Genomic DNA, 24,217 nt, shown 5'->3' with positions numbered 1-24,217 from the left:
ATTTTTCAGCCTTCACTGTTGTCATTATCTTTTTAGACTGTGTTTAAAAACATGCTACTTGTGTGCCTCACTTTTTTACATGAAGTAAAAATTCTTCCCAAAATTCTGTATTACTGGTTTAGGAGTAAACTCCCTTTGTCTGAATTATCCCACATTACTAGAATAATTAGGGCTTCAGAAGTAGCTGCTGTCAGAACTGAAGCTACCTTCTGCCTTAATTTTACCGGCAGCCGATGTCAGCCTGGTTTTAGGTCTCCATGTTTCCAAACATTCTGAACACTGGTGGTGCTTTTGACTGCTTCCACGTGTTACTCAGTGCTTGTGCAGACCCAGCCAGCCAGCCCTTGACCTGCCTCACTCTGCTCAGTACTCTGCCTCCAAGCCTCACTCAAGCCCCCAGGTCTTCCAAATCCTTGCCTGCAGGTGATGGCTGTACTCCAAAAAGCCATCACCTGTGGCAGCCTTTTAAGGCAGGGTATCAGAAGACAGGCAGAATGAACATAGTTCACCATGCCTGAAAATGTGTATGTGGTGGAGAGAAGGGAGCAGAAAAGCAAAGGCGACAGGAAACAGGAATTCATCCTTGTGCCTGCAGCACATCATTGTATTAGCTCAGCTGCACCTGAAATCAGACGCAGCAAAAAGAGGAGAACTGGCAGATCTCTGCTGCCGCCCTTACCTGTCCTATCTGATTCAAGGTATCTCAGGAATGCCAGCCAATACTGTAACTGTACCCCCTGCTGCACTACAGATGTGCTTACTGGCAGAGTGTGAGAAATGTGCAGTCGCTGAAAGAAAAGTGTAACTTACTTAAGTTTTTGGTGCAAATGCTTTGGGAGGAAGCTGTTGCCTGTCTGCTTTAATCTCCCTTACCTCAATTCTACGGGTAGAAATGCTGTGCTATGTAGATGCCCTATGAAATATACCTGTGTATATGATATATGTATCTTATATATGTATAGGTATATGTGTAATCGTATACATATCATATGTATAGAAATATGTGTATCTATTGATACAGAAACATCGGGCCAGATCTGGTAGCCTGAGGGAGCCAAGGCTGCTGCATCTCCATGCCCCCAGCTCCGAGCAGTAGCTAGGCTGAACTTGTATTCCTAGTAGCACATGCAGAAACACACACATACACCACTTAAACATACATACACAGCTGGCCACACAGATTACACAGCCGGCCATGCAGAACACTCACACCAACACAGCATCAGCAGCCTCATCCCACCCCTCCTCTGGCTGAGCAGGATGGAGGTGTGATAGTGAGCACATGTGTGTACATATATATACATGCATGTACAGCATGGCTCCCTCCAGCAGCTGGGCTCAGGCAGTCTGCCCAGTAGTTGCCCCTCTCTCCCACTCTCCAGTCCCCCTGGTCACCCAGTAGCCAGCCCCTCTGTGGTGGTCTTGCCCCCAGGGACTCCCAGCCTTTTCAGCAGCTGGACTGGACAACTGGATAGGGCTCTCCCTGGCAGCCGTCCCTCCTCCCTCACAGCCCCCTCCCAGACCCCCTCACTGACTGGTCCAGCTGCATCCTCGCTGCTGCTGACACACTTGCATGCATACCTGTGCCGCTGGGCACACAGGCCCCCCCAGACCCCCTGCATGTGGTAATAAGAGCCCCTCACCCAGGCAAAGTGTAAAAGGTGTTTAATGAGAAGATGGGACAGGCTGCGCTGGCCTGGTGCAGGGCATGGCCAAACCATCACAAACCATTTCTACACCACCAGCCCTTTTTATTCCTGTATCCCTCTGTTCTCCCACACTTGTTCCTCCACAAATCACCTGGATCCCTCCCTTTCCTGCCCTCAGTTCCTCCACTAGACATCCCGTAATGAGTCCTGTGCAATCCCCAGAGGCTCTTCCTCCGCATCCCATCGTGTGTCCCACACCCTTGAATGCAGTGACCCCCCCAGCCCTAAAGGTGCTCTGGGGCCGAGGCTCCCTTGGAAGGGGCCCGGAGCCCCTGATTTGGTCCCCCCCCCTCGTGCGCCGGTGCTCCCCAAGATGGGCCTTTGGTGGGCTGGTGGCTCCTGGGATGGGGCTGGGAGCAGCCCGGCAGGGCACGGCTCCTCCTCCTGCCGTCCCTCTGTGGGTGTGCAGACCAGCTTTTGCCACACAACCGAGCGTACCATCTACCTCAACATATCGCATGGCTGACTAGCGGCTATTGTATTGTGGCTTTTTGCACGAACTGGACAACCAGTGCCCGCCGCTGTTATCCATCACTGCCGCTCTGCTGCGTTCGGCCTTGCTGCCGCCGCAGGGTCTGGGAACCGCGACATGGCTTCGCCCACCGTGCCTCCCAGCCTGCGCAGCACAGCGCGGTGCTTTGCTCGCAGCGACGCCGTTTGTAGTGGCACCGAGGCCTCCGCCGGGTAACCCGCAGCGCAGGAAGCGCTAATTCCAGTGGAAATATCAGCTCGTCAGGTTATCCCGGGCCGTACGCCCCCCCGAGGGTGCGGGCTCTCTGTCCCTTTCACTGCTGCCCTCCCCTCGCTGCCAGGCGGCGGGCTGTGGCCCACGGCCGCCCAACACCGCCCCGCCAGTGGCGGCCGCTGCGCCACTGCCGCCCCGCTCCTCAGGGCAGCGCCCGGCCGCACACCACCTCCACGGCCGCCACGGCCGCCGCCACCGCCACCCCTCCCGCGGGGAGGCGGCACCTCCGCGTCCTCGGCGGGGCCTCCCGGCTGAGGCGGCGTCCGCCGCACTACAACTCCCAGCATGCCCCTTGGCCGCCCACCGGTATGCGCCTGCGTGCCGCGCCGCGCTGCATGCCGGCAGTTGTAGTGCGGCCGCCGCCCGGTGTAACATCCTGAGGAGCCGCCGCCGCCGCCGCCCGGGCCGGCCGGAAGAGCTCTCCTTCCCAGAGGGCGCTGCGGCAAGGCCGGAAGTGACGTGTACCCTGCGCCTGCGCACTGTCCTCGGCAGGCAGCGCCGGGCAGGCAGGTAGGGAGGGAGCGGCGCTCGCGCGCCTCGGGCCCGAGAGGAGACAGCGCGGGGCCGGGCCGGGCCGCGCCGCCGAGGAGGTACGGGGGTTGGGGGGCGCCGCCTTCCGCGCCGCTGGGAGGCGGGGGGGGGGCCGGTCTCGGCGCCTCGCTGAACCGGCGGAGAGGAGTGGGGGGGATAGCGGCGAGCAGAGCGGTGAGCGGGGCCGCGCCGGTCGCGGGGGGAGGGCTAGGTTCCCGTGGGAGGCGGCCGCGCCCGGGGTTGCGGGAGGTCCGGGTTGGAGGTGCCGCTAGCGGCGGGAGCCCCCGGCCTGCTCGCGTGCAACAGGCGGGGCGGGGCCGGCCGGCGCGGCGGGAGCCGCGCTTCTGGGCCGGGGCCGGTCGCTTCCCGCCGGCCCGCGCCGCCCGCCCGGGGAGCGGGGAGAGAGGGGGCTCGGGGGCTCCTGGGAGCTCCCGGGGAGCGGGAGGGCGCCGGGCCGGGCCGGACCGTGCCTGCCCCGGGAGCTCCGGCGTCGCTGGTTGGGCGGCGGGGCTGGTGCCGGTGGCGGGCCCGCTCCGCGGGAGCGCCGCGCTCGGCTTTGGGGGCCGGCGGGGCGGTCGTGGCGGGCCGGACTGGGCCTGCCCGGTGCCGCTGCGTGCCGGCGGGCCGGGCCGTGAGGGAGGCCGGGCCTCGGCGTCGGGGCGGGCGGAGGAAACTTTCTCCTGGGTCTTCAAGCTCGTGCTTCCACCCTCCCCGGCGATCCCGGCTGATCTTACCGAGGTGCTGCCTCACCCCGCGCCTCGTCCGATCCCGCTGCAGGTTCTCTGCCTTGGGCGGTGACGGGTCCGCGCTTTCCCTGTGGCCCTGGCGGCCCTTCCCCGCTGTGCCGCCCCGGCACGGCCCCGCACAGCCCGCACGCCCCGCCGCCGGCAGGCCTCGCCGCTCAGCCCATTCATAAGTTCCAGGTCGCACCGCCCGTGCAGCATGCATGCATACGTACATACATACATGTATGTAACGGTGGTTTTGAGCTTTGCCTCTTGAGGGCGTTTCATGAAAACTGAAACTCCGGGCTGGAAAGATACGTCATGAGCTGTGAAAATACTGGGCTGCTGTTTCTGCAGAATTCCCAAATGGTGCTGAATGGTTGTGTTTAATAGTCCCATTATCCTTTATTCAGGCTGCAGTTTCTCTGGATTTTTTTGTTTGCTGGCACATTTTCTGCTCTGACTGCTTAATGAAAGACTTAACAAAGTTGGGATATGTCTGTGAGTTATCTGGAAATGGGATTGGAGCTTTATTCCTAGAAACTAGCTATTTTAAAGCTATTTTGCATATACCTCCGACAAATTAATAGTTTGAATCCAGCTGAACATTGGTTTATCTGTCCTTTATTGTAACTTCATTGTGTTGTTCTCCCTGCAACATTACCACCGGCATCGACACTTGAACTAGCTCATTCAAAACAAGTTTGTTTCTACCTGAACTGTGGTTGCAACTTGTAATGACCCTTTAGACATACCCATAGGCATAGGCAAAATGAGGAGTAGCTTAGGGCATGGCAACATAACATATGTGTGGTTGTAGAGGTTTTTCTCAGAATGGATTCCCTTGTCATAATCTTTCAAACAGATGCAATGATGCTTCACTTCCAAGAAATGTGGTTGTTTTGGGGGCTTGGGACCTCCCCCCCCCTCCCCCCCAACAACCCAACAAAATAAAACATCCAACAAAAAAACAGCCCAAAAAAACAACAAACCACCTTCTGAGCAGAGTCTTTTGTTACATCCTATTTCTCATTCTAATGCTGTACCAGGATGTTTACCTTTTGCTGTCAGTGTGCCATCAGTTGATTTTTTTTTTTTTTTTCCTGATACGTTCTTTTTATTGATGCCTTCAGAGCTGGCTTACTTATGTGGTCCTGTATATTCAGCTGAGTGCCAGTACCTGGAGAAGTCACAGTTAATTCCGTGGAGAAGTCACAGTTAATTCCGTTTATAAAAGGAAAGGCAGCAACAGCCAGCAGCAGCACTGACCAAAGACACTGTGAGAACTAAAAGTACTACAGATGCTGTAGAAGTTTCTGAAAGGCTCTTTATAGAGACTTCTAAGAGTAAATATTTATTTAACCAGATTGTTTGATAGTCTTATTTCAACTTAAGTGTTTCAACACAGTGTTCTTGTTTCTCCACCCCCCCCACCCCCCCCCCCACCCCCCCCCCCCCTTCCTTTCTGTTGAATAAGCTAGAGTGAACAGAATGGTACATTTTGTTTTAGACTGTCCTGTATCTGGCAGGCTTGCTTTGATATTTTTCTGTTTGTCTCTCCACAAGATTGTGGAATTTTTCTTCTGAAAGGTTTTACAAGTCCTGGAGGGGGCAAATGGAGGGCTTAACTCATATCCTTAAGAACACAAAAGGAAACTGTACCTTTAAAGGCAACAGTAAAGAAGTTGCTGGGTTGGAAAATGTAACTTTGTGGCAAGGGGTGAGAGATTAATGGATGCAAAATGGTGCCCGCCAGAAAAATGGAAATTGAGTCTATGTGAAAAAGTATAAAATTTAACAGATAAAAAAGAAGAAGAGTGATGTGAATTGGAAACGTACAGGGGAATAAAAGAGCAGCAACAAATAGCTAAATTTAATGGATTCGTTTAAGTACTTCTGAAGGCCACAGGGAATAATAGGGGTGTGAGGGAGCCTTGTAGGCCATGAGTCAAGAAAAATAAAAGACTTGAAAGTAATTACTCAATGAAATGTTGTGAGTGGCTGAAATACCTAAACAGGAGGTTCTGGAACGATGTTATGGACAAAGAAGTTAGAAAGACGAGGCCACCTCTCTTTTTCAGAGAACAAGGGTGGAAGCTGAACAGATAGGAAAATTATCCAGTTTCGTGCTAAGGGGCTAAAGCCTAGTGGAAGTCCTTGTTTAAATAATAATACTAATGAAAAAAATGCTGATGTAAATTGCAGAGGTAAGGGGCAGCAATATGATAGCAAGTCAGGTTTGTTCTGCTCTGAAGAAAAAAAAAATATTCATCCTCAGTCTGATATAGTTTTCAAAGTGTGCCAAGCAAGTGATGGATTTAACTGCTCTATGCTATTTCCAAGAATGAATGTGGGGTTTTCAAGATACAAAGTGCAACCAGTAGGATGCAAGGCCTGTAGAAATGTCAATGGTTTTAAATTATTTTGAAGAAGGTAGAGGAACTCTGGAAAAACAGCAAAGCAACGTTTAAACAAAATACTCAGTGAAAACCTCTGCTAAATATAGTATCTGTAGAAGAGCAGGACTGGAAATTATATTATGCCACCTCATGAATGTCTTGAACTGCATTAAATATTGTGCAGGCTTAGTAATTCATTTTGAGGATAAAAAGTAGAGGTAGTCCCTAAGGCAGGTGACAGACAGTAAATTTCCTTTCACCAGAATTGGTTTAAAAGGGGTGTTAGTAGTAGGAAGGTATGAAGAAGTGGTAGGAAGCGATGGTAGATTGGACATGGCATTGACACTTCTGTTAATTCACTAAAGACAGGAGTAAATGGAGTTCAGTGACACAGAAGAAATTGTAAATTGGGATAAAGTGAATACTTTCTTGAAACATAATTAATGCTTAGTGTTACGAGGAGGCAGAAGCTGAAACCATTAGAGCTGAAAGAAATATGAATATGTTCCTGGGTGTATATGGACAGTAACAGACTATTGAGTTTTCAGAGTGTGCCATAAGACTTAAGATTTAGCTAGCCACCAGCTGCTGAAAGCTGCCCTATGGTTTAGGGTAATTCTTTCCTCTTGTATTTGGCAGTTCAGACTGCTTGTCAGGATCAGCAGGATCTGTATGTTTTGTGAACAACTAACTGGTTTGACACACAGAGATCTTACTTACTTTTTTACTCTCAGGCATAAAGTTGAGATTATACGGAAGTGATATGCTGATTTTAGAAATAAATATCCTGTGGCTAAACATCCTGAATGTATTTATCTCCAAACAAGGCATTGTAAGCCTATGAAATCTAGTCCTAAGGTTATACTTGAAAGCAAATTCACCTGTTGATAAATGAATGTCATTTTGGCAAACAAGCCACCTTTTGGTGACACACAAGCCACAACTGTAAGTCAAGTCAGATAATAATGTTGTGATTAATATTAGATTGTTGTGATGTGTTTTTTGTCTGAATCGGGATGAGATTGCCTCTTAAAAGATGCAGGACTCTTCTGTATAACTTCCACATTACCTGTTCTCGTTTTACTCTTTTTTTTTTTTTTTATTTTTTGTATTGAAAAGGATCAGAAGAGAGAAGAGATGTCTTTGAGTGTGCTGCATATTGCATTCCAGAGCTTTTTGGGTAGGAGGGGTACTAGGTGTAAGTGGCATGAGGGAGGCAGAACGAGTATCATCAAGCTTTAAAGTTCCTGTGGGTTTTGGCTTGACGGGGCTGATACAGCAGTATTATATGACTCTCTTGGTTGCTGATGTCCAAAGCTAGTATGAAATCCGTAGAATTTTTACTTACAGTTATTTTGTGCTTTTGTACACATATCTTCCATAATGCTGAGTCACGGCAACCAATAAATTAATCTGTTGAAGGCAAACTTGTCATCAGGGGAAGCATGAAGTAGGTTTGGTTTCAGTGCCTTCCGATAATCATAACCTCAAAGAAAAGTTGCTTGAAATTACATCATCAACTCTAATAATTGAGTTTAGTTTTAATCTAATTTGTTTAAAAGTGTCTGGGATTTCTTATTTTCATGATATGAATTGCTGAAAGGTGCACTCTTGTTCTCTTGTAAAGAATGTTTGGGGCATGTTAGGATGATTTTTTTTTTTTTTTTTGTGCCAGATGACAGAGACTACTGTTGTTTTTCAAATGGTCCCGTTTTTAGATACGACTTCACAAAAAATACGGTTGTGGGTCAGCTAGGCCTGTAAGTGCAGGGAGGATGTGGTGGAATCTTAATCAAAATACAAATGAATCTCTGCTTTAAAAGAAAAAACAGATTACATTTTAGTTTGGTGCACAGGAATAATCACTTGGGTTTTCATGTAGGTGGGCACGTGAAGGTGGGGTTATGTTTTTTAATGTTAGTATAATCCTGTGCAGCTGAAAAGTTTAATTCACCATCACTAGCTGCTTTGTTTTATGACTTGTGGGAACATTTTGGTTTCAAGTTGATTATGGACTGTGGTGTTACAGAAATCAGGGTGAGGCTTTTATCATTAAAACAGATTTATTGCACTGCAATGACTTCGAATGCAGCAAAGGAATTTTGTGTTTGCAACTCAAATCAGAAAGGCTCAGTTAACAAATCTGAAGATGTTTTAATTTTAAGTTGACCTGGCTTTGAGAGTCAGGGTTTTTGCCATCTTGCTTGAGTTAAAAGCTTTCTGGAACTTTGAAAGCTGTATCTGCTGCAGTGTTAAGTCAAAAGGGACCTTTAAAAATGTGGAACTCAAAAAAACCCCATAAATTTGTAGTGAAGTTTTTAGATAGCATCTTTTATTGCTTCTGCTTCCCTCCGCTCTCCTCCCCCACCTCCCCAGTGAAACTGTTTTCCGATAAACTTTGTAAATACATTACTAAATGTGTTCAGTGGTGTTTCTTAAAAAAAAAAAAAAAAAAAAGACAGAAAGCATAATCCTTAAATTTTGAAATTAAAAAAAATTGCTTAAGTGCCCGGTTGTGTGGCTGTCAGCATACTTAACTAGTGGTACAGGCTGATGTGTCAGAGAGAGCATCAAGTAAATCTATTTCTATTATGGTTTGGGTTTTGTTATAGCCAGAAATATACTTTCTTGATTTTATTTTTTTTGTTTCTTTGTGCGTTTTTTAGTGTAAAAAAAGGAAGACCAGGGGGCCTGGCAAGCTGGTGTTGGCCTGACTTTAGGTGTGCTTTAAAAAAAACACCTGGGTTTTTTTTTGTAAGCACAGTTCTTTCTGAATATTACCTGGGGTGGGTTGGTGGGTGGTGGTATACTTAACTGACTCTTCAAGATTAGTCTTTTTGCAGAAACACTTCTGGTATGGTGGTGGTTTATTTTTATTTTTACCACCTTCTCAGCCCTTTTTTCTTTTGTTGATGATGAGGAGGTCACATTGTTGAAATGTGACATCCCTACAAGCTTGATATCAGGCGTCATCAACACTGTTCAGATAACACTGTTGATTTTTTTTCTCCTTTGAGCGTCAGTCAATATTGAGGTTTTTAATTTTCAATATCACATTCCATATTGTGCAAAAATGTGTATCTTTTCAGGCCTTGCATTAATTTTCTGAAGTGTTAAGGTTGTTTTAATTTACACAAGTACCAGTCTAAATTGCTAGGTGTCCTTGAACTAGAACATGCCAAATTTGCTATAGATTAGGTGGATTAGTACTTGGTTTGCTATTTCACAGGTTTATTAAGGTGCTAGAACAGAAGCTGTTGTGAAGTAAGACGTACTACTGGGCCTGGGAAAAAACCTAACAGGGCTAGGAAGCCTGCAAAGTAAAGCAAATTTAAAAGACACTGGGATGGGCAGCAATCCCATGAAGTCCCTTTACCTCCATTTTTTGACAGAAAGTCCCTAAAGTTAGGGCCTTCAAGGCTATATATTCAATCTGCATTTAGCTATGGCTCTTATGTTACATTTGAAGCTTCTTTAATCTTTTGGCCTTTTCGATAGCTGGTGGGGGTTCTGTTTCTTCTCCATCATTCTTGTATGGTGGCTGCCCTAGGAGTGTGGGTCCCTGCTGTTCTGCATGAACTGAAGTTTGTCATTCCTGCTCCTGAGTAGCACTGGTGCTTGCTGCTGCAGCTTTCCCAAACCACAGAGAATGAAATTCACAGGGTTGTTCTGTTTCCTTAGTGCTAGGGTTTGATGTCAGCAACACTTAGTTTGCAGCCTTTACAAATACAACTGTTGATTTTGTGGTGCCTGTGAGACATTTCCAATTCCTATTTTACAGCTAGAGAAAGTTAAGCAAAGGTTTTAGAAATTGGCTGTTGTGCTTGAGTGATAGCTTGTTGTAGTTGAGATGATTAAATATCCTTTCCTCTAGATGTCCCAAGCTTTACAAGAGTCTGAAGACATTTGACATTAGAAAGTAACACTCCTGTTGCTCAGGTGATACAAGTTTTTCTGCTGCTGGGCATTCCCGTAGATCCCTGTAATCCTGTATGCTTTGGCAAACAATTTTGCAAAAGAAGCAGATACAGCTTCACCAAAATATTTGTCTGTTTGAGATGTTTTTTCAGACAACAGGAGGTGGCAGTGAAGAGAGAATTCAAGTCTGCAGATTTTCTTATTTTCTTTTTTCCCCTCGGATAACACTGTAGAGACTTGGATTTCATCTCTAGGATGATGGCAAGTGTAGGTTGTTGCTCTAGAATTTTTTCTGGGGAAATAATATTAATCCCAGGTGATTTTTTTTATCATTCTATGCCCTCCCTATATTATTCGTTGTTATTAAGATGACCTTTTATTTTATAATATTCTTCTTCTTAATAAGACCTTTTGTTGTCTGTCACCTCCAAGAAAACTGACAGTGTACTTCCACAAGATTTAAATATTTCTGTTATCATCCTGAACCTGTTGCCTTAGAATTGCCAAAAAGCAAATTAGGACTTCCCAAAATCTACACTTTGGGGGGGGGGAACCAAACACATTTGTGGCAAAAATGTTGGATTTTTAGGGAGTGTTGATGAGAGTAATGAATGACCCAGTGCTACTTTCAGGGTGGTTTTTTAAATTGCATAGATTTTCCAGTCTCTCACTAAGAATGTCAGAAGATTGTGCATCCTGTAATCACGGCTCAGTGAATTGCTTAAATGTCTGTCCAGGCTGTGCTGTAGATGTTTGGTGTGATGTTGAGAAGCATGATTGTGAAGAAACTTTAATTTTCTAGGAGGCCTAGAGTCTTATGGCAGGGCCAAGAAGCAAATAGATCTCCACTGAAGTAAAGGTTTTGTAGTGTAGCTGAACCATTTCTTACCATGAATAATTCCACCTTCTCTCACTGCTTGGAACTGTGTTGAGAGTGCTGTTTCCAACGCAGGTTGTCCTTTCGGGGCTAACAGCCCCACATGGTTTTTTTCCCCTTGTCTTTCTGGCAACAATCTGAAGAAGAGACAGCAGTTTGACTGTAGTAGAGCTAAGTATGCCTCCAGTAAGTCCTTTCCATCTGCAACTGCAGCTTAGGAAACCAGACTAGTAGTATGTCAGATCAGGCATCTTTAAGATAACTTTTTTAACGGCTAACACCATTTCTCTTCAACCTCCTTGTCTGCCTTTGTTTTCAAGTCTTCCTTTTCTGATATATTTCTATTGGAAGGTAGAACTTCTTGTACAGGTCTACACTTCTGGAATACTTTTTTTTTCCCCTCCCTCTCTTTCCCACCCTAAATTCCAAAGAAGGAAAGTTTGTCTCTAACAGTCTTTAATATCAGCAGGGTATTTGGTAATCTTAGTTTGAGTCATTTGCATTATATATAACATCACGCAGGTCTTGATTTGTAGAGCCTTTAGTTTTACATCTGGATACCTCTGATGTGAGGAATATCCAAGAGTGTTAGTCATATGGCATTCCTGTTGGCAAAGCCCTTAAGTGTGGTGACAGCGATATCTGATTTAAGAAGGCAGGGAGTTCATTTTTGTTCCTGTCTAGGTGATTGCTTGGGACAGGACAGGTCATTGCACTAAGTGACTCTGCCTTTCCCAGTGCCTCTGAATTTCTTTGACCTGATGAGCAAGGAGAAATGCAGCACTTTTCCAAATGTGATGTGTTCCAAGCACATGTTTCTAGAAGAAAGGAAGAGTCCTTGTCTTGATCAGCAAAAAATTTGGGGATCATAATTTCCTTAGGGAAATGTAGACATCCAGGAATAGATTGTGGTTTTAATTTTACTAAAGATCATTTTCATGGCAGTGAAACTGAGGAGGAGGAAGTGTCATATGGGGTTTGTACGGTGCTGCACAAAAATCTAAAGAATACACCTTGGAAACTCCTCACCAGGTTGCCAGAGGTTTTTATCTGTAGCTGGGAGTATCCAAAAAATGTGGAAAATACTATGCTATCTTTAGGAAAGAAAAGATGGGTAGAACATTTCCATGGCAACCACCACGGATTTTCACCAGAAGTAGCATTAATTTTGATCGTGTAGAGAAGATCCAGGGTTTGCTATCCAATGGTGAATTTAAAGTGGCCAGTGAAGGATGCTCAGTTAAGCCACAACAAAACTGCAGAAATGAGTCAGGCAATTCGGAGTTGTTTTGCCTCTGTGGTTTAGTCTAGGGGAAAGGCTACATCCTGAGAAATGGAAGAGTTGATTTACAGCAAACAATCCTTGGATGACTGTAACAAGTAATTTAGGATTGTTGTATTTTCAGTCCTAAACAAAATAATTTGGGTGCTCACACTGAATAGGTCAAAGGTGCTAGAAATAGGTGTGGGTTAGATGAAATCCTTGATGGGCTCATTGAATTTTTCACCGATAGTCAGGGAACCAGTAAAAGAATGATAAATAGTAATGATTTTAGGAGATTTAAGGATATTACAAAAACTGCTTTTAGAAAATAGTTTGGGATTTAATGGTTATACAGGTTAGGTAGGCAGGTATATAAAATGGATACGTTACTATGTGTTGGGTTTCTGTTTATTTACTATCAGTGAGGGACTAGTATGAAATTGGTGATCTCATTACTACTTGGTAACTTCTTGATTCAACTTCTCAAATTATTGAACTCATTATTACTTGAATTGGTAACTTCTCAATAGTGAAGGGAGCTTAATTTTTTTTACTTTTAATAGAAGAAACTGTCTTCCCAGTCATTTGGTGGTAGGAGTTTCTAGAAAGGCTTTACTCGCAGGTAAACCACAATATACTACTTTAAAAGGATTTTAAGCATACAGATTACTCAGAAAATAGAAGGGGTTAGTCAGCAGTGAGCTGTTTTGAAAATCAGGAATGAGCATAGCTAGAAATTGCAGCTAGGCTTCTAAAGAGTGTAATAAATAGAAGATAAAGCTTGTGAAGCCATTAGGTAGAGGGGTTGAAGTAAAGTCAGAATTTAAGTAAATCCTGTGCCTGTATTTTCAATAAATGAAACAATGATGTAAAGTGTGACAGGAGAGGGCTAATAGAGCTCTGAGAGGAAAATTAAAATTATTACTGAAGTCAGAAGCAAAATTAATTTCTCTCAATTAGTATACGGGTTGGGAGTTGAGGGGAAACTAGGTAAATAAGTACAATAAGGAAGAATACGCTAAGGAAACTTGATGATGATGAAGCTGGACGGTGTCATTGATGTTTAGAAACTCTGGAACGTCATATGAAGGGGCTGCATAATAGAAATGAGGTGAAATTCAGTGTTACGAAATGAAGATGTTCCCTGGCAAAGATTTCTTTAAGTTAAGAACTTTTAGGGATTGAAAGTGAAGGTGTGAAATGACCACAGGAGCTATCAAAGACCTGAAATCCCAAATATAGGCAAATATAATATGAGTCTGAGATGATGTTTTTCAGATGGAAATGGAGAATTGCTAACCGTGTCAGGGAAGGCCTGAGATCTTATCTGGGCTGTTGTGTGTGCCCGTGTTCCTGTTCAAAGGCAGATTGACTAGGGTTGGCTGCAAAGCCGATGTCCTGTCTGGCATGTCCTTTTAGCTCATGGTTGTCCATCTGGTGTTCGAGTTAATTTTGCTAATTGTAGAATATATAAATATTTCTTTCAAAATGTTTTCGAAACAAAAGAAATGTTGTGTTCTGACTATTTGTTAGACTGAACTTCTTTTTGCAGTTAAAATCCAAGCCTTCCACAAATAGTTTTTATGTTTAATGTACGGGTAGTAGTCACTTAAACTAAAAATGGGAAGAAAATGCTATAGCCAAGCATATTGCAAGAAACACGAAGACTTTAAGCTCAAGCACCTAAACACAGGAAGAAAGGAGCCTCTAAGCTGTTATGAATGATGTAGGGCTTAAGGCATTCTAAGGTGTATCTTTTTGTAGGACCTTTATTTCAAATAAAGCCCTTTCAGGAAGAGCCTTTTTGGCAGAATTAGGCTGCTGAATGACTTGCTTGATCTGCTTAGGTTTTTATGTTGCATTCAGTGTGATCTGTGATTGACTGAGCTTGAATACAGTAGTTCTTTCTCTTAACAGTTTTCTAAATCTCAGTTGGCAGAATACAGTAATGCTTGACATGATGCCTGAAATGTCTTCAGTGAGTCAGTTCTGATCAGAATTCTTACAAACAGTTGTCAGGTAGCAGTAACTTTAAAAGAGGCTCTAATAAGAAGCACATTTGGATATCTTTTTTTCTTTAATCTTTTAAAAGTCTTTGTGCTAACTGAAAGAAAAGGAGGTTAGAGTAAACTTTATTCTACATTTGTATTTTAAATAGGAAACCTAAGCTGTTGAGAGTCTGTTTACACCTGTGTTGCTCCATTTTAAAGTAAAAAGTACACAGGAGATCATTTATCATCTGGTGATTCTGTGCTTATGGAATTTGAGGTAGGTAGCATATTTAATATAACGCATTAGAGCATTTGGAAGAGACCTTTAGAAGCCCTCAGTTACCTTAGAGTAACTTTTTATAGAGCGTTAATTTTGTATTGCAAAGCTGCAGGTATTCACAACATGTTGGAGATTCTGCATCTGTATGAAGATACATGGAAGTACCAAGATGTTTAGAATTTGGTTCCCAACATTTTTTGGATTTAAAGGGGAGGTGTAAGGAGAGAAATAGCAGCAGAATGGAGTGCTAAGAGTAGAGCCCTGATCCACAGTGCATTGGTTTAAGGGGGAGTGTGGTATTTCCACACAGCTTTGTAGCTATTGTTTTATGGTACGTAACTCCGAAGTGCAGCTTTGTGCACGTGAATATCATCACAGGTCGCTATAAATGCTGATCCACTGAGTTACGTAAGACAGAGTCCTTGGAAATCATGGACTAAAAAAAGGCCCCTCTGCACAAACAGCAGTGGGATTAGAGGCTGGGGGTGGGGAGGAGGGCAAGAATATCACGGGCAGCAGTGAGCATTTTCAGTGGTTAAACCATCCCCATCTAAAACTTCTCCATTTCATTTTCCTTGTAGGCGTTGTCTGGATAGATAAAACACAGGGTTGTGTTGAAGTAACTTAAAATGTGGATTTGGAGTGCAAAAAAGCCCCTGTACTGACTTGCAAAGTGAATTAAGCTAAAAAGCAGCTAAACCCCCTTCACTTCTGAGTGAAGGCAGTGGCATATAATTAGTTTGGCTAATTCCCTGTGTGAAGAAATATTAAGATTTATTGGTGCAGTTTTGTTTTTAGTCCAGACTGTATACTCTGCCTTAGAGATCTTAGTTCATTCTTAATATTACACTTAACTCATACCTTGCAGCCTCAGAGAGCAAAATAAAAGTTTGTTGCTCTGATGTGAACAACTGGCACGCTGAGGTGACAATTCTGTGAAATTTTGCTTTGCGTCTTCTAAGCTATTGAAAATTAATTGACAGGGTATAGAGGGGCAGTGGCTGGAAATGCATGGCTACAGAGACTGAGACAGAATATAAAATAACGTGTTGTTGGAAGAGTAGTTCTTCTCTGACTTCTTTTAAAAATTTTGTTGTAAAGGAATCATGACGACCTCAGGAAAAGAGAATTTCCGACTGAAAAGCTACAAGAACAAATCTCTAAACCCTGATGAGATGCGTCGCAGGCGAGAGGAAGAAGGTCTTCAGTTACGAAAGCAGAAGAGAGAGGAACAGGTACTGTACTACAGTTGTGATAATGGTAACCAGTCCTTAAACGGTCTTGTCTTCCCCTGTTCTGGCTCTTCGCTTCTCCCAAGTCCCTTCTTAGTTGCTTCCCTTCCAAGTTCATACATTGTCAGTCTGAAATCAGAGTCACTTGCAGACTTTACTGATTTTTCTGCAGGCTTTACAAAACTTAAAAGTGCATGCTGCTCATTTGCTTCGGTATAAGCTTGGCCAGAGCAGCTTAAAGGTGATTTGAATAAAGCTGTCTGACCTTGCAGTTAGGGTGATTGAGGAACTCCTGTTTTGTTTTTTGTTTATGCTTTTGGTTTGTGGTCTGTGTTTTTGTTTTTGGCGTGGTTTTTTTTTTTTTTTTTTTTTTTTACTACCTGACTTGTGGCTTTAATCCCTGTTCAAAGAGTGACAAGCTGGGTTGACAAGAATGCAGCTAGAACTGAAGGAGGAGAAGGTCTGACCAAGTCTTTATAAGTTGCAGTGATGATTTTCTTGATGGAAGAAGTATTTTGTTGACCTAATTCTTCTTAGTTTTCTATCTTTAAGTTTCAGTTCATTTATGAATTTACAAAAGTTCACACTATGTTTATGCCTGTAAAGGTGGTACCTACAGTGGTGCGATTGGTGCATGTTGTAAATAAAATGATTGAGAAAAATGCTTGGGAACAAAGCTTCTCTACCTGCTCATGTCTTCCCTAGTTCTTACTGCTTCATTCCCTTTGCGAAGTGGCAGGTGTTCTGCGGGTTTCATCAGGAAACAGCAGCAGTGGCAGAGACATGGTGAAAACCATCTTCTGATAAAAACGGGTAGCACCGGACAGATCTTCCTTTTCTTAGTTGTGTTCATTGGAAGCTTTAAGGGATTGGTTCGATTTTAAACAAAGTTACAATGAAGCCTTTTTCATCAATGTTGAGGTTTCTGGAGTGAGAATGAAGATAGTAATGTGCTTTTGTTTGGAATGGTAAATCAGGTCTGTTGTCTGATCTGTTTAAGATGGTTTTCACAGTGTCAATACCAGATGCTTCCAAGGACAGGTGGGGAGGGTTCTGGGAGGGAATTGCAATATTTCATGTTGATTTTTCTCACTATCTGCAGGTATTGTTTCCAGATATGCTACTAGTAGCACAGAATATTGGTCTTGTTTGCAAAGCCATTACTGAATTAGGAAAATGATGAGTCATTTTCTGTCTAGTGTATGCCTCTTGACCTCTCTTGGACCTGATTACAACAGGTTGGCTAGATAAAGTGTGTGGCAGTATTTCCTTCTGTTAAGGAAAATTGTTAGTCCTATCTGGACTAACAGTGGAGCAGAAGTGGAGTTGAAAGCAGAGCCTGCAGCTTTATAATTTCAGACCTTGTACAGGTACTTCTGTGTATTTGGCACGTAGCTCATGGGAGTTTGTTTAAATTCCCCTTGGTTTTGTTTTTGGCTTGTTATTTTTTTTTAGCTGAACAACCCCACAAAACCAACCTTGGGCTTATGAATTTTCACATAACTTGGCAATGTGTAAATTTTGGTTTAAGATTGTATTTGAGCACATACAGTAGGTTGGAAGAAATACCATTCCATAAGGATGCCCATCACTGACCTAGGGTTGCTGTAGATGTAGCAGTTTGGCGTACTGTTTCCTCCCCATCTTCTCTGGAGAAGAGTAACAGCAGGTCTGTGTCGGGGCTCTGTCCTGCCTGTCTGCGGTGGTGCAAATCTGATGTGGTGCAGAGCTGCAGGCTCGCTTCCCGAACTCGGCAGGCCGGGCAGTACCCCTAGAGCAGACTTGTCATTGCTAATGTTTCTTCCAGGGAGACAGCTGGATTAAGAGGAGACTTAACTAGCCTCTCCAGCTCTCCTCCTGACATCTCAAACTGGGTACCTTCTCGAAGTGGTAGCAATGAAACTCTGTTCACCCCGGTATAATTTCAGTCCCATGTGATCACCCTCCAAAGCTCTCTTTTTGCCACTGCAACTTGGTTACCCCAGCCTCTGCAGGTGTTCTGCAGACATTGTTATACCCGGCAATTTTTCAGGTCTTTGAGCCCCAGCATCGTCTGCAATGAAGCAGTTGTCTGGAAGCTAGAGATAGTTCGTAGATGGAGGGGAATGGTGAAGAGGGAATATCGGTGAGAATTTTTCAGAAATGTCGGGAACCAATATTCTAGCACATTGCTGCTTTCATTTACTACATGACTAAACTTTCTCTGTTTACTGTCAGGAGGAGTCCTGTAGCCAGTATACTAGTTTTTTTCAGGTGATAGCATATATTGTTTTTATTGTAGCCTAACTTGACGTGCTGTGTATATTGGCTGCATAATATGTATTAAATACTTTCTCTCTTTAGTTGTTTAAACGCCGAAATGTTGCAACAGCTGAGGAAGAAGCGGAGGAGGAAGTGATGTCAGATGGTGGCTTCCATGAGGCTCAGATGAACAACATGGAGATGACTTCTGTAAGTGATCAGAAAGGAATATGATGTTTGTTGAAAGGGGTGGGCCTGTTGTGCAGTGACTTGAGGGGAATGGAATTCCAGGAGAATGTGAAAACTGGCATGCAGAGCGCTTAGGGACAGCTCTTAAGCACCTGTCTCAGTGTACTGCCCTGAAACAGATTGCAGGAGAGAAAAATCTTGTGGATAAGAGTGAGTGGTTGCTCAGTGGATATGCTTTCAAGAGAATGAACTAAACCATCATGGCTCCAGACAGGCTGGTTACTTCCTGGTTTTGGTGTTTGCCATTATAGGTGATTTTATCAACTGTTGCCCAGAGGTGTTGGGTTTTTTTAAATCTGAAATTCATAGTGCTTGTAACATGAAAATACAAACCAGGCACTGTGTTATTGCAATTTACAAAGTAAAAAGGGGCTCAGTGGAAAACTTTGTTAGTAGACTTTCAAGTGGCACCATTTTTAGCCAGGGTGTGGGAAGCACAGCTAGACCTAGCTTATCTACATGCCTGTGTCCTTAAACTGCTTTCCAAGCTGGAATGTCATCCTACAGAAAAAACTTAAGTGGAAATTAGACTTTTTGGCTTTCTCCCTGTTTCTTTGCCACAGTCCTGTCCCTGGAAAGAAAAACGGTAAGGAATTCAGGCTGTAACAGAGGTTTAAGGGAAGTGCAGTCCTCACTTATGTCTAACTGCTGATTTTCACACTTGTGCCTGTATTCAGAGTATGCAAATGATGTTTTCATAGAAATCAGGCTGGGCTTGGTTTCTCTTGGTGCTTGAAGTTTACCTTGAAGATTACTGTGAAATAGAATGCCTATAAACAGTGTGGTAGATCACTGATAGAATATATTGTTTTGCTCTTCAAGATAGTCTTTGAATGTCAGACAAGTCCTAAATACCATTTAATCATTTGTGTAGAAGCTTATATGAAATGAATAGACAGTAAAAGGTAAATGAGATAGATACTACAGTTTACTAAAATGTCGTTAATTTCAGGATTTTAACAGTTGGAGCTGCTAGCTGTTACAGACAAAGCTTAAGTATTTTCAGCACTGTCATCTGTCTCCCTGTCTATCTAGGGGTTTGAATCAGATCTATCTAAGGGTTTAGATCAGAAGTGGAAGGAAAAAATCTGACTTTCCTCATGCTGCTTTACAGGGATCTACATGTGTGATGAACAGACTGTCAGTTTTTACCTGGCGTTAGAAAGATTACTGATTTAATTTAGCTGTATTAGTGGAAAGCATCAGTATTATGGAAAATTTAATACTCTTACTTGATTATGGTGACAAGCATTAGGTTTGCCAGCTCTTCTAAAATGACAGGTCTCGTACATTTTGGTGTAAGAGAATGAGTCAAAATGTACATGTTGCAGAAATCTAAATAATAGTGTAATCAAAGTGGTGTTCTTGTATAACAGTAATTGCTATTACAATTTAAACTGCCTTTTGTTGAAGCTGACAATTTTACATTTATTTTAGAGGAGGGGAGATAGAAAAAAGGGGAAGAAAGTACAGGTGAGAGATTCTGAAGAGTAATTTTCTTACCATATCTGAAATAAAATCTGAATTTTGGCTTCCAGAAAAGAAAGGCTACATGTAAGAGTGATGCTGCATATGTAGATGTACATGTGTGATGGCTCATTTGTTTCCATGATGGTCTTATCTAGATTTTTACTCAGTAAGAGATGAACTTGATACCAGTGTAGCAAAAGTAACGTTTTTGCCACTAATCCCAGATTTTGTTTTCCCAATTTTCTCTATCACTGTCATTGTCTCCCCCACCTGAATCCTAGAGTGCAGTCATCACCTCTGATATGATTGAGATGATTTTCTCCAATAGTCCAGAACAGCAGCTTTCAGCTACCCAGAAGTTCCGAAAGCTTCTTTCTAAAGGTAAGGACTGAAATTACTTGGAGAAAAATGTAGAAGTGTCCCTGGCATATGTTTCTACTTTGACAGCAATAAAGATTGAGTTTTGTACAGAAATTTCTGGATGAAACTCTGTTTTGCAAAGTATCAGCTAGGTGTGTGTAATAGTAGCTTTTTTCTTGAAATCTGTAGATAACTGCTAGGTGATGCAGATGTGATGTCTACTCTTTAATATTGTAGGCAGTATCTCTATGGCTTAAATATGCTGATATACCCAAGTTTCTCTGCATGTCTGCATGCCAGAGTGACTTCACAGAACTGCTGCTGTGAAGTTGGTCTGCCTAAATTACCGAGTGCGTAAATGTTTTGAGTAATGTTAGCTCATTACCTCAGAATTTAGGCTGTAGTCTTCTTACAGTGACAGATGGGAATCCTTTGTCTTTTAGTAAAGGTAAAGCAGTATTGTATAGAAAAAGAAAACACTCTTAGAAAAGAGGAGTCAGTATGTCATTGAATATTATTTTGATGCACTAATTTGAGAATTTCCCTACAAAAAAATGAATTGTATCTAACTTTACTTTTTGTTTTAAATAGAACCAAATCCCCCAATAGATGAAGTCATAAGCACACCAGGAGTGGTGGCCAGGTTTGTGGAGTTCCTCAAACGAAAAGAAAACTGTACATTACAGGTACAGAAAAATAAATGTATCTTCCTATATTACAAAGGCATTTGGTGATGCAGATTAGGAAAAAAAAAAATCAGTGATTTGTTTAATTAGCTGTACTTTCATTTTTTTTACTAGGTTAAAAAGCTTTTTTATCTTCAGAGTTTCTAGCAAGACCTTTGGAGACGGGGGTAGAGAGATATGTTTGAGATGCATTGTGTGGTTGCTAGGGTGGGATCTTTACACTTTGTCATGTAAGAAAGTGTTTAAGACCTCAACAGATGAAAAGCTATTAAACTAAACTTCAGTGTTTGTCTTTTTTGTACTAATGGAAGATGGTTTTAAATCTCTAGAATTATAACTTAAATTTCTAATGAAATAAAAACCAAGTTTAAATTAGATAAACACAGAAGCCTTGAAGCTTACTTGCTCTGGTTTGAAGAACTAAACTGTGTCTGCTACAGTGGTGGTTAATTCATCTTGGACTTGCTTCTCGGAGCTTTGTCTCATTTCCAGCTATCTCTTTTTTTTTTTTTTTTTTTTTTTTTTCTTATCTAAGTTCTTTCTTCTGGGCTAGTAGAAAATGAAAAAAAAAAAAAGAATTATCTAGTGAAAGGAAAAAGTTAACAGGTAACCATTAGATACATTATATAGGCTAGGATCAGTGTTCTTTCAAAACGCATAAGGCAACAAAGTTGCTAATGCCCATGTGAAATCCAAATTTTGGTGAGTGGAGAGATGCGAAACATTGGCATTTTTTTTTCTCCTTACACATTAAAGAAGAGGTATAATTTATAGGAATTATTTTTCAAACTGATACCTATATGATTCCAGAGTTCTGTTGGCTATCTTTGAGGAGTCTGAGGACAGTAACTAAGAGTATGTATCAGATTTAAGCCAGTTGGTTTGCAACTCCAGTGAAAAGTTTCTAAGCGATTGGATATTTAAAAAAAAAATTGAATACCTTTTATTACTTCATAGGGTGCTAGCATGGGAGCCTAAGACAGGCAGATGCAGGGAAACAAGCTCCTAATACTTCAAGGATGTATTTGAATAGGAAGGGAAAATAAGGGTAGAAGATACTTCCTCAAATGCAGATACATCTTGAGTTTAAAAAACTTCACAAGCAACTGTAGACTGAGTCAAATCATCATGGCTTTACTGATGTAACATGTAGTATTGATCTTTGCTTTTTCTTTGCAAAAATCAAAGTTGAAACTTCCAAGCTTGTCATAAAGAGTTTGTAACAAAACATTGAAACCTGAGTACATTGCTTTTGATACTCCATTCCAACTGCTTAATTTTCCTCCTTCTTGCCAAACCTGTCTGCCTGCTTGGCAGTTTAGGGTCTGCAGGTAGAACTTTTTGCTGTGATACGTTAGGAATTTCCCCTTGACCTCGCTCTTTAGTATTTGTTTTTACTCTGTCAGTGTTTCCGAAAGTGTTTCCTGGCACAGGTACAGATTTTGAGCTCACCATTTTAGGCATTCCTGACTCTAGCCTAGCTGTAGAAGGAAAGGATTTTCAACTAATCCTGGAAATGCTGAAGTATTTTTGTGCTTAGGTACTATAGGTCCGTGTTGATGAACTTGGGAATTTTGTGTGACTTTATGCTCTGTTTTTCTTCTGTGTTGTCAATGGAATATACACATTAAAAACTGGGGTTCTGGTATCAGTGGTAGGAAGGATTTGTCTGGAATTCCTCTGTCCCAATTTTTACTCAAGCGATTTCAAGAATTAGAAAAACGCCCTTCTCCGTGATCACTTAAACCCATACATGAACAAGTAAACTTGTCTTGTGCAAAATCTTCTTGTGATGGAGTGGGAAATCTGAAAAGAACAGTGCCACAGAGATACCAAGATTATTCCTTGGATGAGATTTTCTTCCTGTCAATTAATTTTAATTATGATGAAGGTTTTTTTTTTGTCCTTTACCATTTGCATGTGGCTGTTCTTTAGTTTATAGGTCCTGGAGCATCAGGTGTCCAGAGTGGGGATGGAGAAGAGAAGCTGTCTCTTAGCTAACCTTTCTGTAACTGACACCATCTGAAATGTTAAGTGGTGTTCACGCAAGGGCATCATCTAATTCACGCTTGAATCTAGTGAGATGTTGGGAGGAGCTCAGTTTTACAGAACTTTGTTCTACGAAAGATGGGGAGATAATTAGCTCAAAATCAAAACTTACTTTATAAATGTTTGAAGAAAGTACAGATTTGTGCAAGACCTGCTATTTGGTCTTAAATTTTAATCTTTTCATGCATAGGGTTTCTACTTTGTCATGGGTGTATGACTGGAGAAGGTGTGAGTCTGAGTTGAGAATAGTCCAACCTGGTAGCAGCCATCCTGGTGGAAGCCAAAGGGCAAGTTCTAAAACATGAGTAAGAAACCTCTGTGGTTGAGATGACTAATAATCCTGTTATATTGCATCACAAAACACTGGATACTCACCTCAGAGAAAGTAAAATTACAGGAAAGCAAATACATTTTATATTGGCTTTAAGCTCTGGCCTGGGAGTTTTGCTTCTGGTTCGTTAATGATGAGTGTTGCAGCTTTGGCATTGTGTGCGTTTACTTTATTGCAGCCCATATTCCTTGTGTATTACAACGATATATCTTGGAATTGTTTATTCTGATCACATCTTACCAGAAGATAATTTAGTTCATCAGGAGGGCAGAATTGTATTTTAAAAACTAAAATATTTAATAATTAAGAACACTTGGAAATCAGAAGCCTTACAAGCATAGGCTTAATTGTTGAGTTCTTATTTCAGGCCCATTTCAGGAATATGTATGTCCCTTTAGCAGGAGGTGCTTTTATTAATAAATCCTAAATGTAAGTTCTTGCTGCTCTTCAGAGACAGCTAGTCTTGGGAAGTGTATCAGGACTTTCACTGGAATACTGCCAGATCAACATCAGTTTAATAAAATTCATTAGTAATATCAAAGTTGGTCATTTATAGCATACAACTTTCCAGTTTTATTGTTTGTTGATTTTTTGCCTTTTCATTCAACTTTTACAAGTCTTTTCATTCTCTAGTTTCTGAATGTATCTGATAGGATTTAAATTTGCTAGCATATTGTAATAATTTTTGGACTGAAAAGCATGCAGAAATCTACCAGAAATCTAGATTTTTAGAATCTATATTTTCTGAGTTCTGTATCAGGTAGTGTTAACATTTGCATTTCAGCTTAAAAAGTTAATGCTTTCACAAGTTAAGATTAAAATAAAAATTAATTGCAGAAACAGCTAAATCAAAAGATGCAAAGTGTTAATTCAGGATCTCAGTTTTGCTTCAAGTCTTGAATAAATCATCATGCACTAATAATTCTTGACAGTAATACTGATCACAAGAGTTGGAGAGAAGTACTTTGCTGTAGTTGCAGAATTCTACCAGACTGTGATCACAAACTTGTTTGGGTTTTTTTGAAACCTCCTTTCCTTTTTTTTTTTTTAATTTATTTTGGGGGTTTTTGTTTGTTTTTGTTGTGGTGGTGGGGTTTTTTAGTGGCTTTTATTTGCTTTATATCTATAAAGTTTTGTCAAACAATGTCTTTTTCATGCAT

At 42.1% G+C, this 24,217-nt stretch overlaps 1 protein-coding gene across 1 annotated transcript in view; it reads left to right on the top strand.

Moving 5' to 3' along the window:
• The first annotated feature begins 2,909 nt into the window (after nucleotides 1-2,909).
• The window catches only part of KPNA1 (karyopherin subunit alpha 1), a 54,426-nt gene continuing 33,118 nt past the window's right edge, over nucleotides 2,910-24,217 (top strand). The window contains exons 1-5 of the mRNA XM_056341181.1: nucleotides 2,910-3,044; nucleotides 15,541-15,674; nucleotides 18,015-18,122; nucleotides 19,913-20,012; nucleotides 20,583-20,677. Coding sequence (XP_056197156.1) covers nucleotides 15,546-15,674; nucleotides 18,015-18,122; nucleotides 19,913-20,012; nucleotides 20,583-20,677 — 432 coding nt within the window. The 5' untranslated portion in view covers nucleotides 2,910-3,044; nucleotides 15,541-15,545. The remainder of the gene's footprint in view (nucleotides 3,045-15,540; nucleotides 15,675-18,014; nucleotides 18,123-19,912; nucleotides 20,013-20,582; nucleotides 20,678-24,217) is intronic.

Source organism: Falco biarmicus, chromosome 5 (genome assembly GCF_023638135.1).
Source record: "Falco biarmicus isolate bFalBia1 chromosome 5, bFalBia1.pri, whole genome shotgun sequence".
In the NCBI taxonomy this organism is placed as follows: domain Eukaryota; kingdom Metazoa; phylum Chordata; class Aves; order Falconiformes; family Falconidae; genus Falco; species Falco biarmicus.
This window is presented reverse-complemented; position numbering and strand designations above follow the sequence as displayed.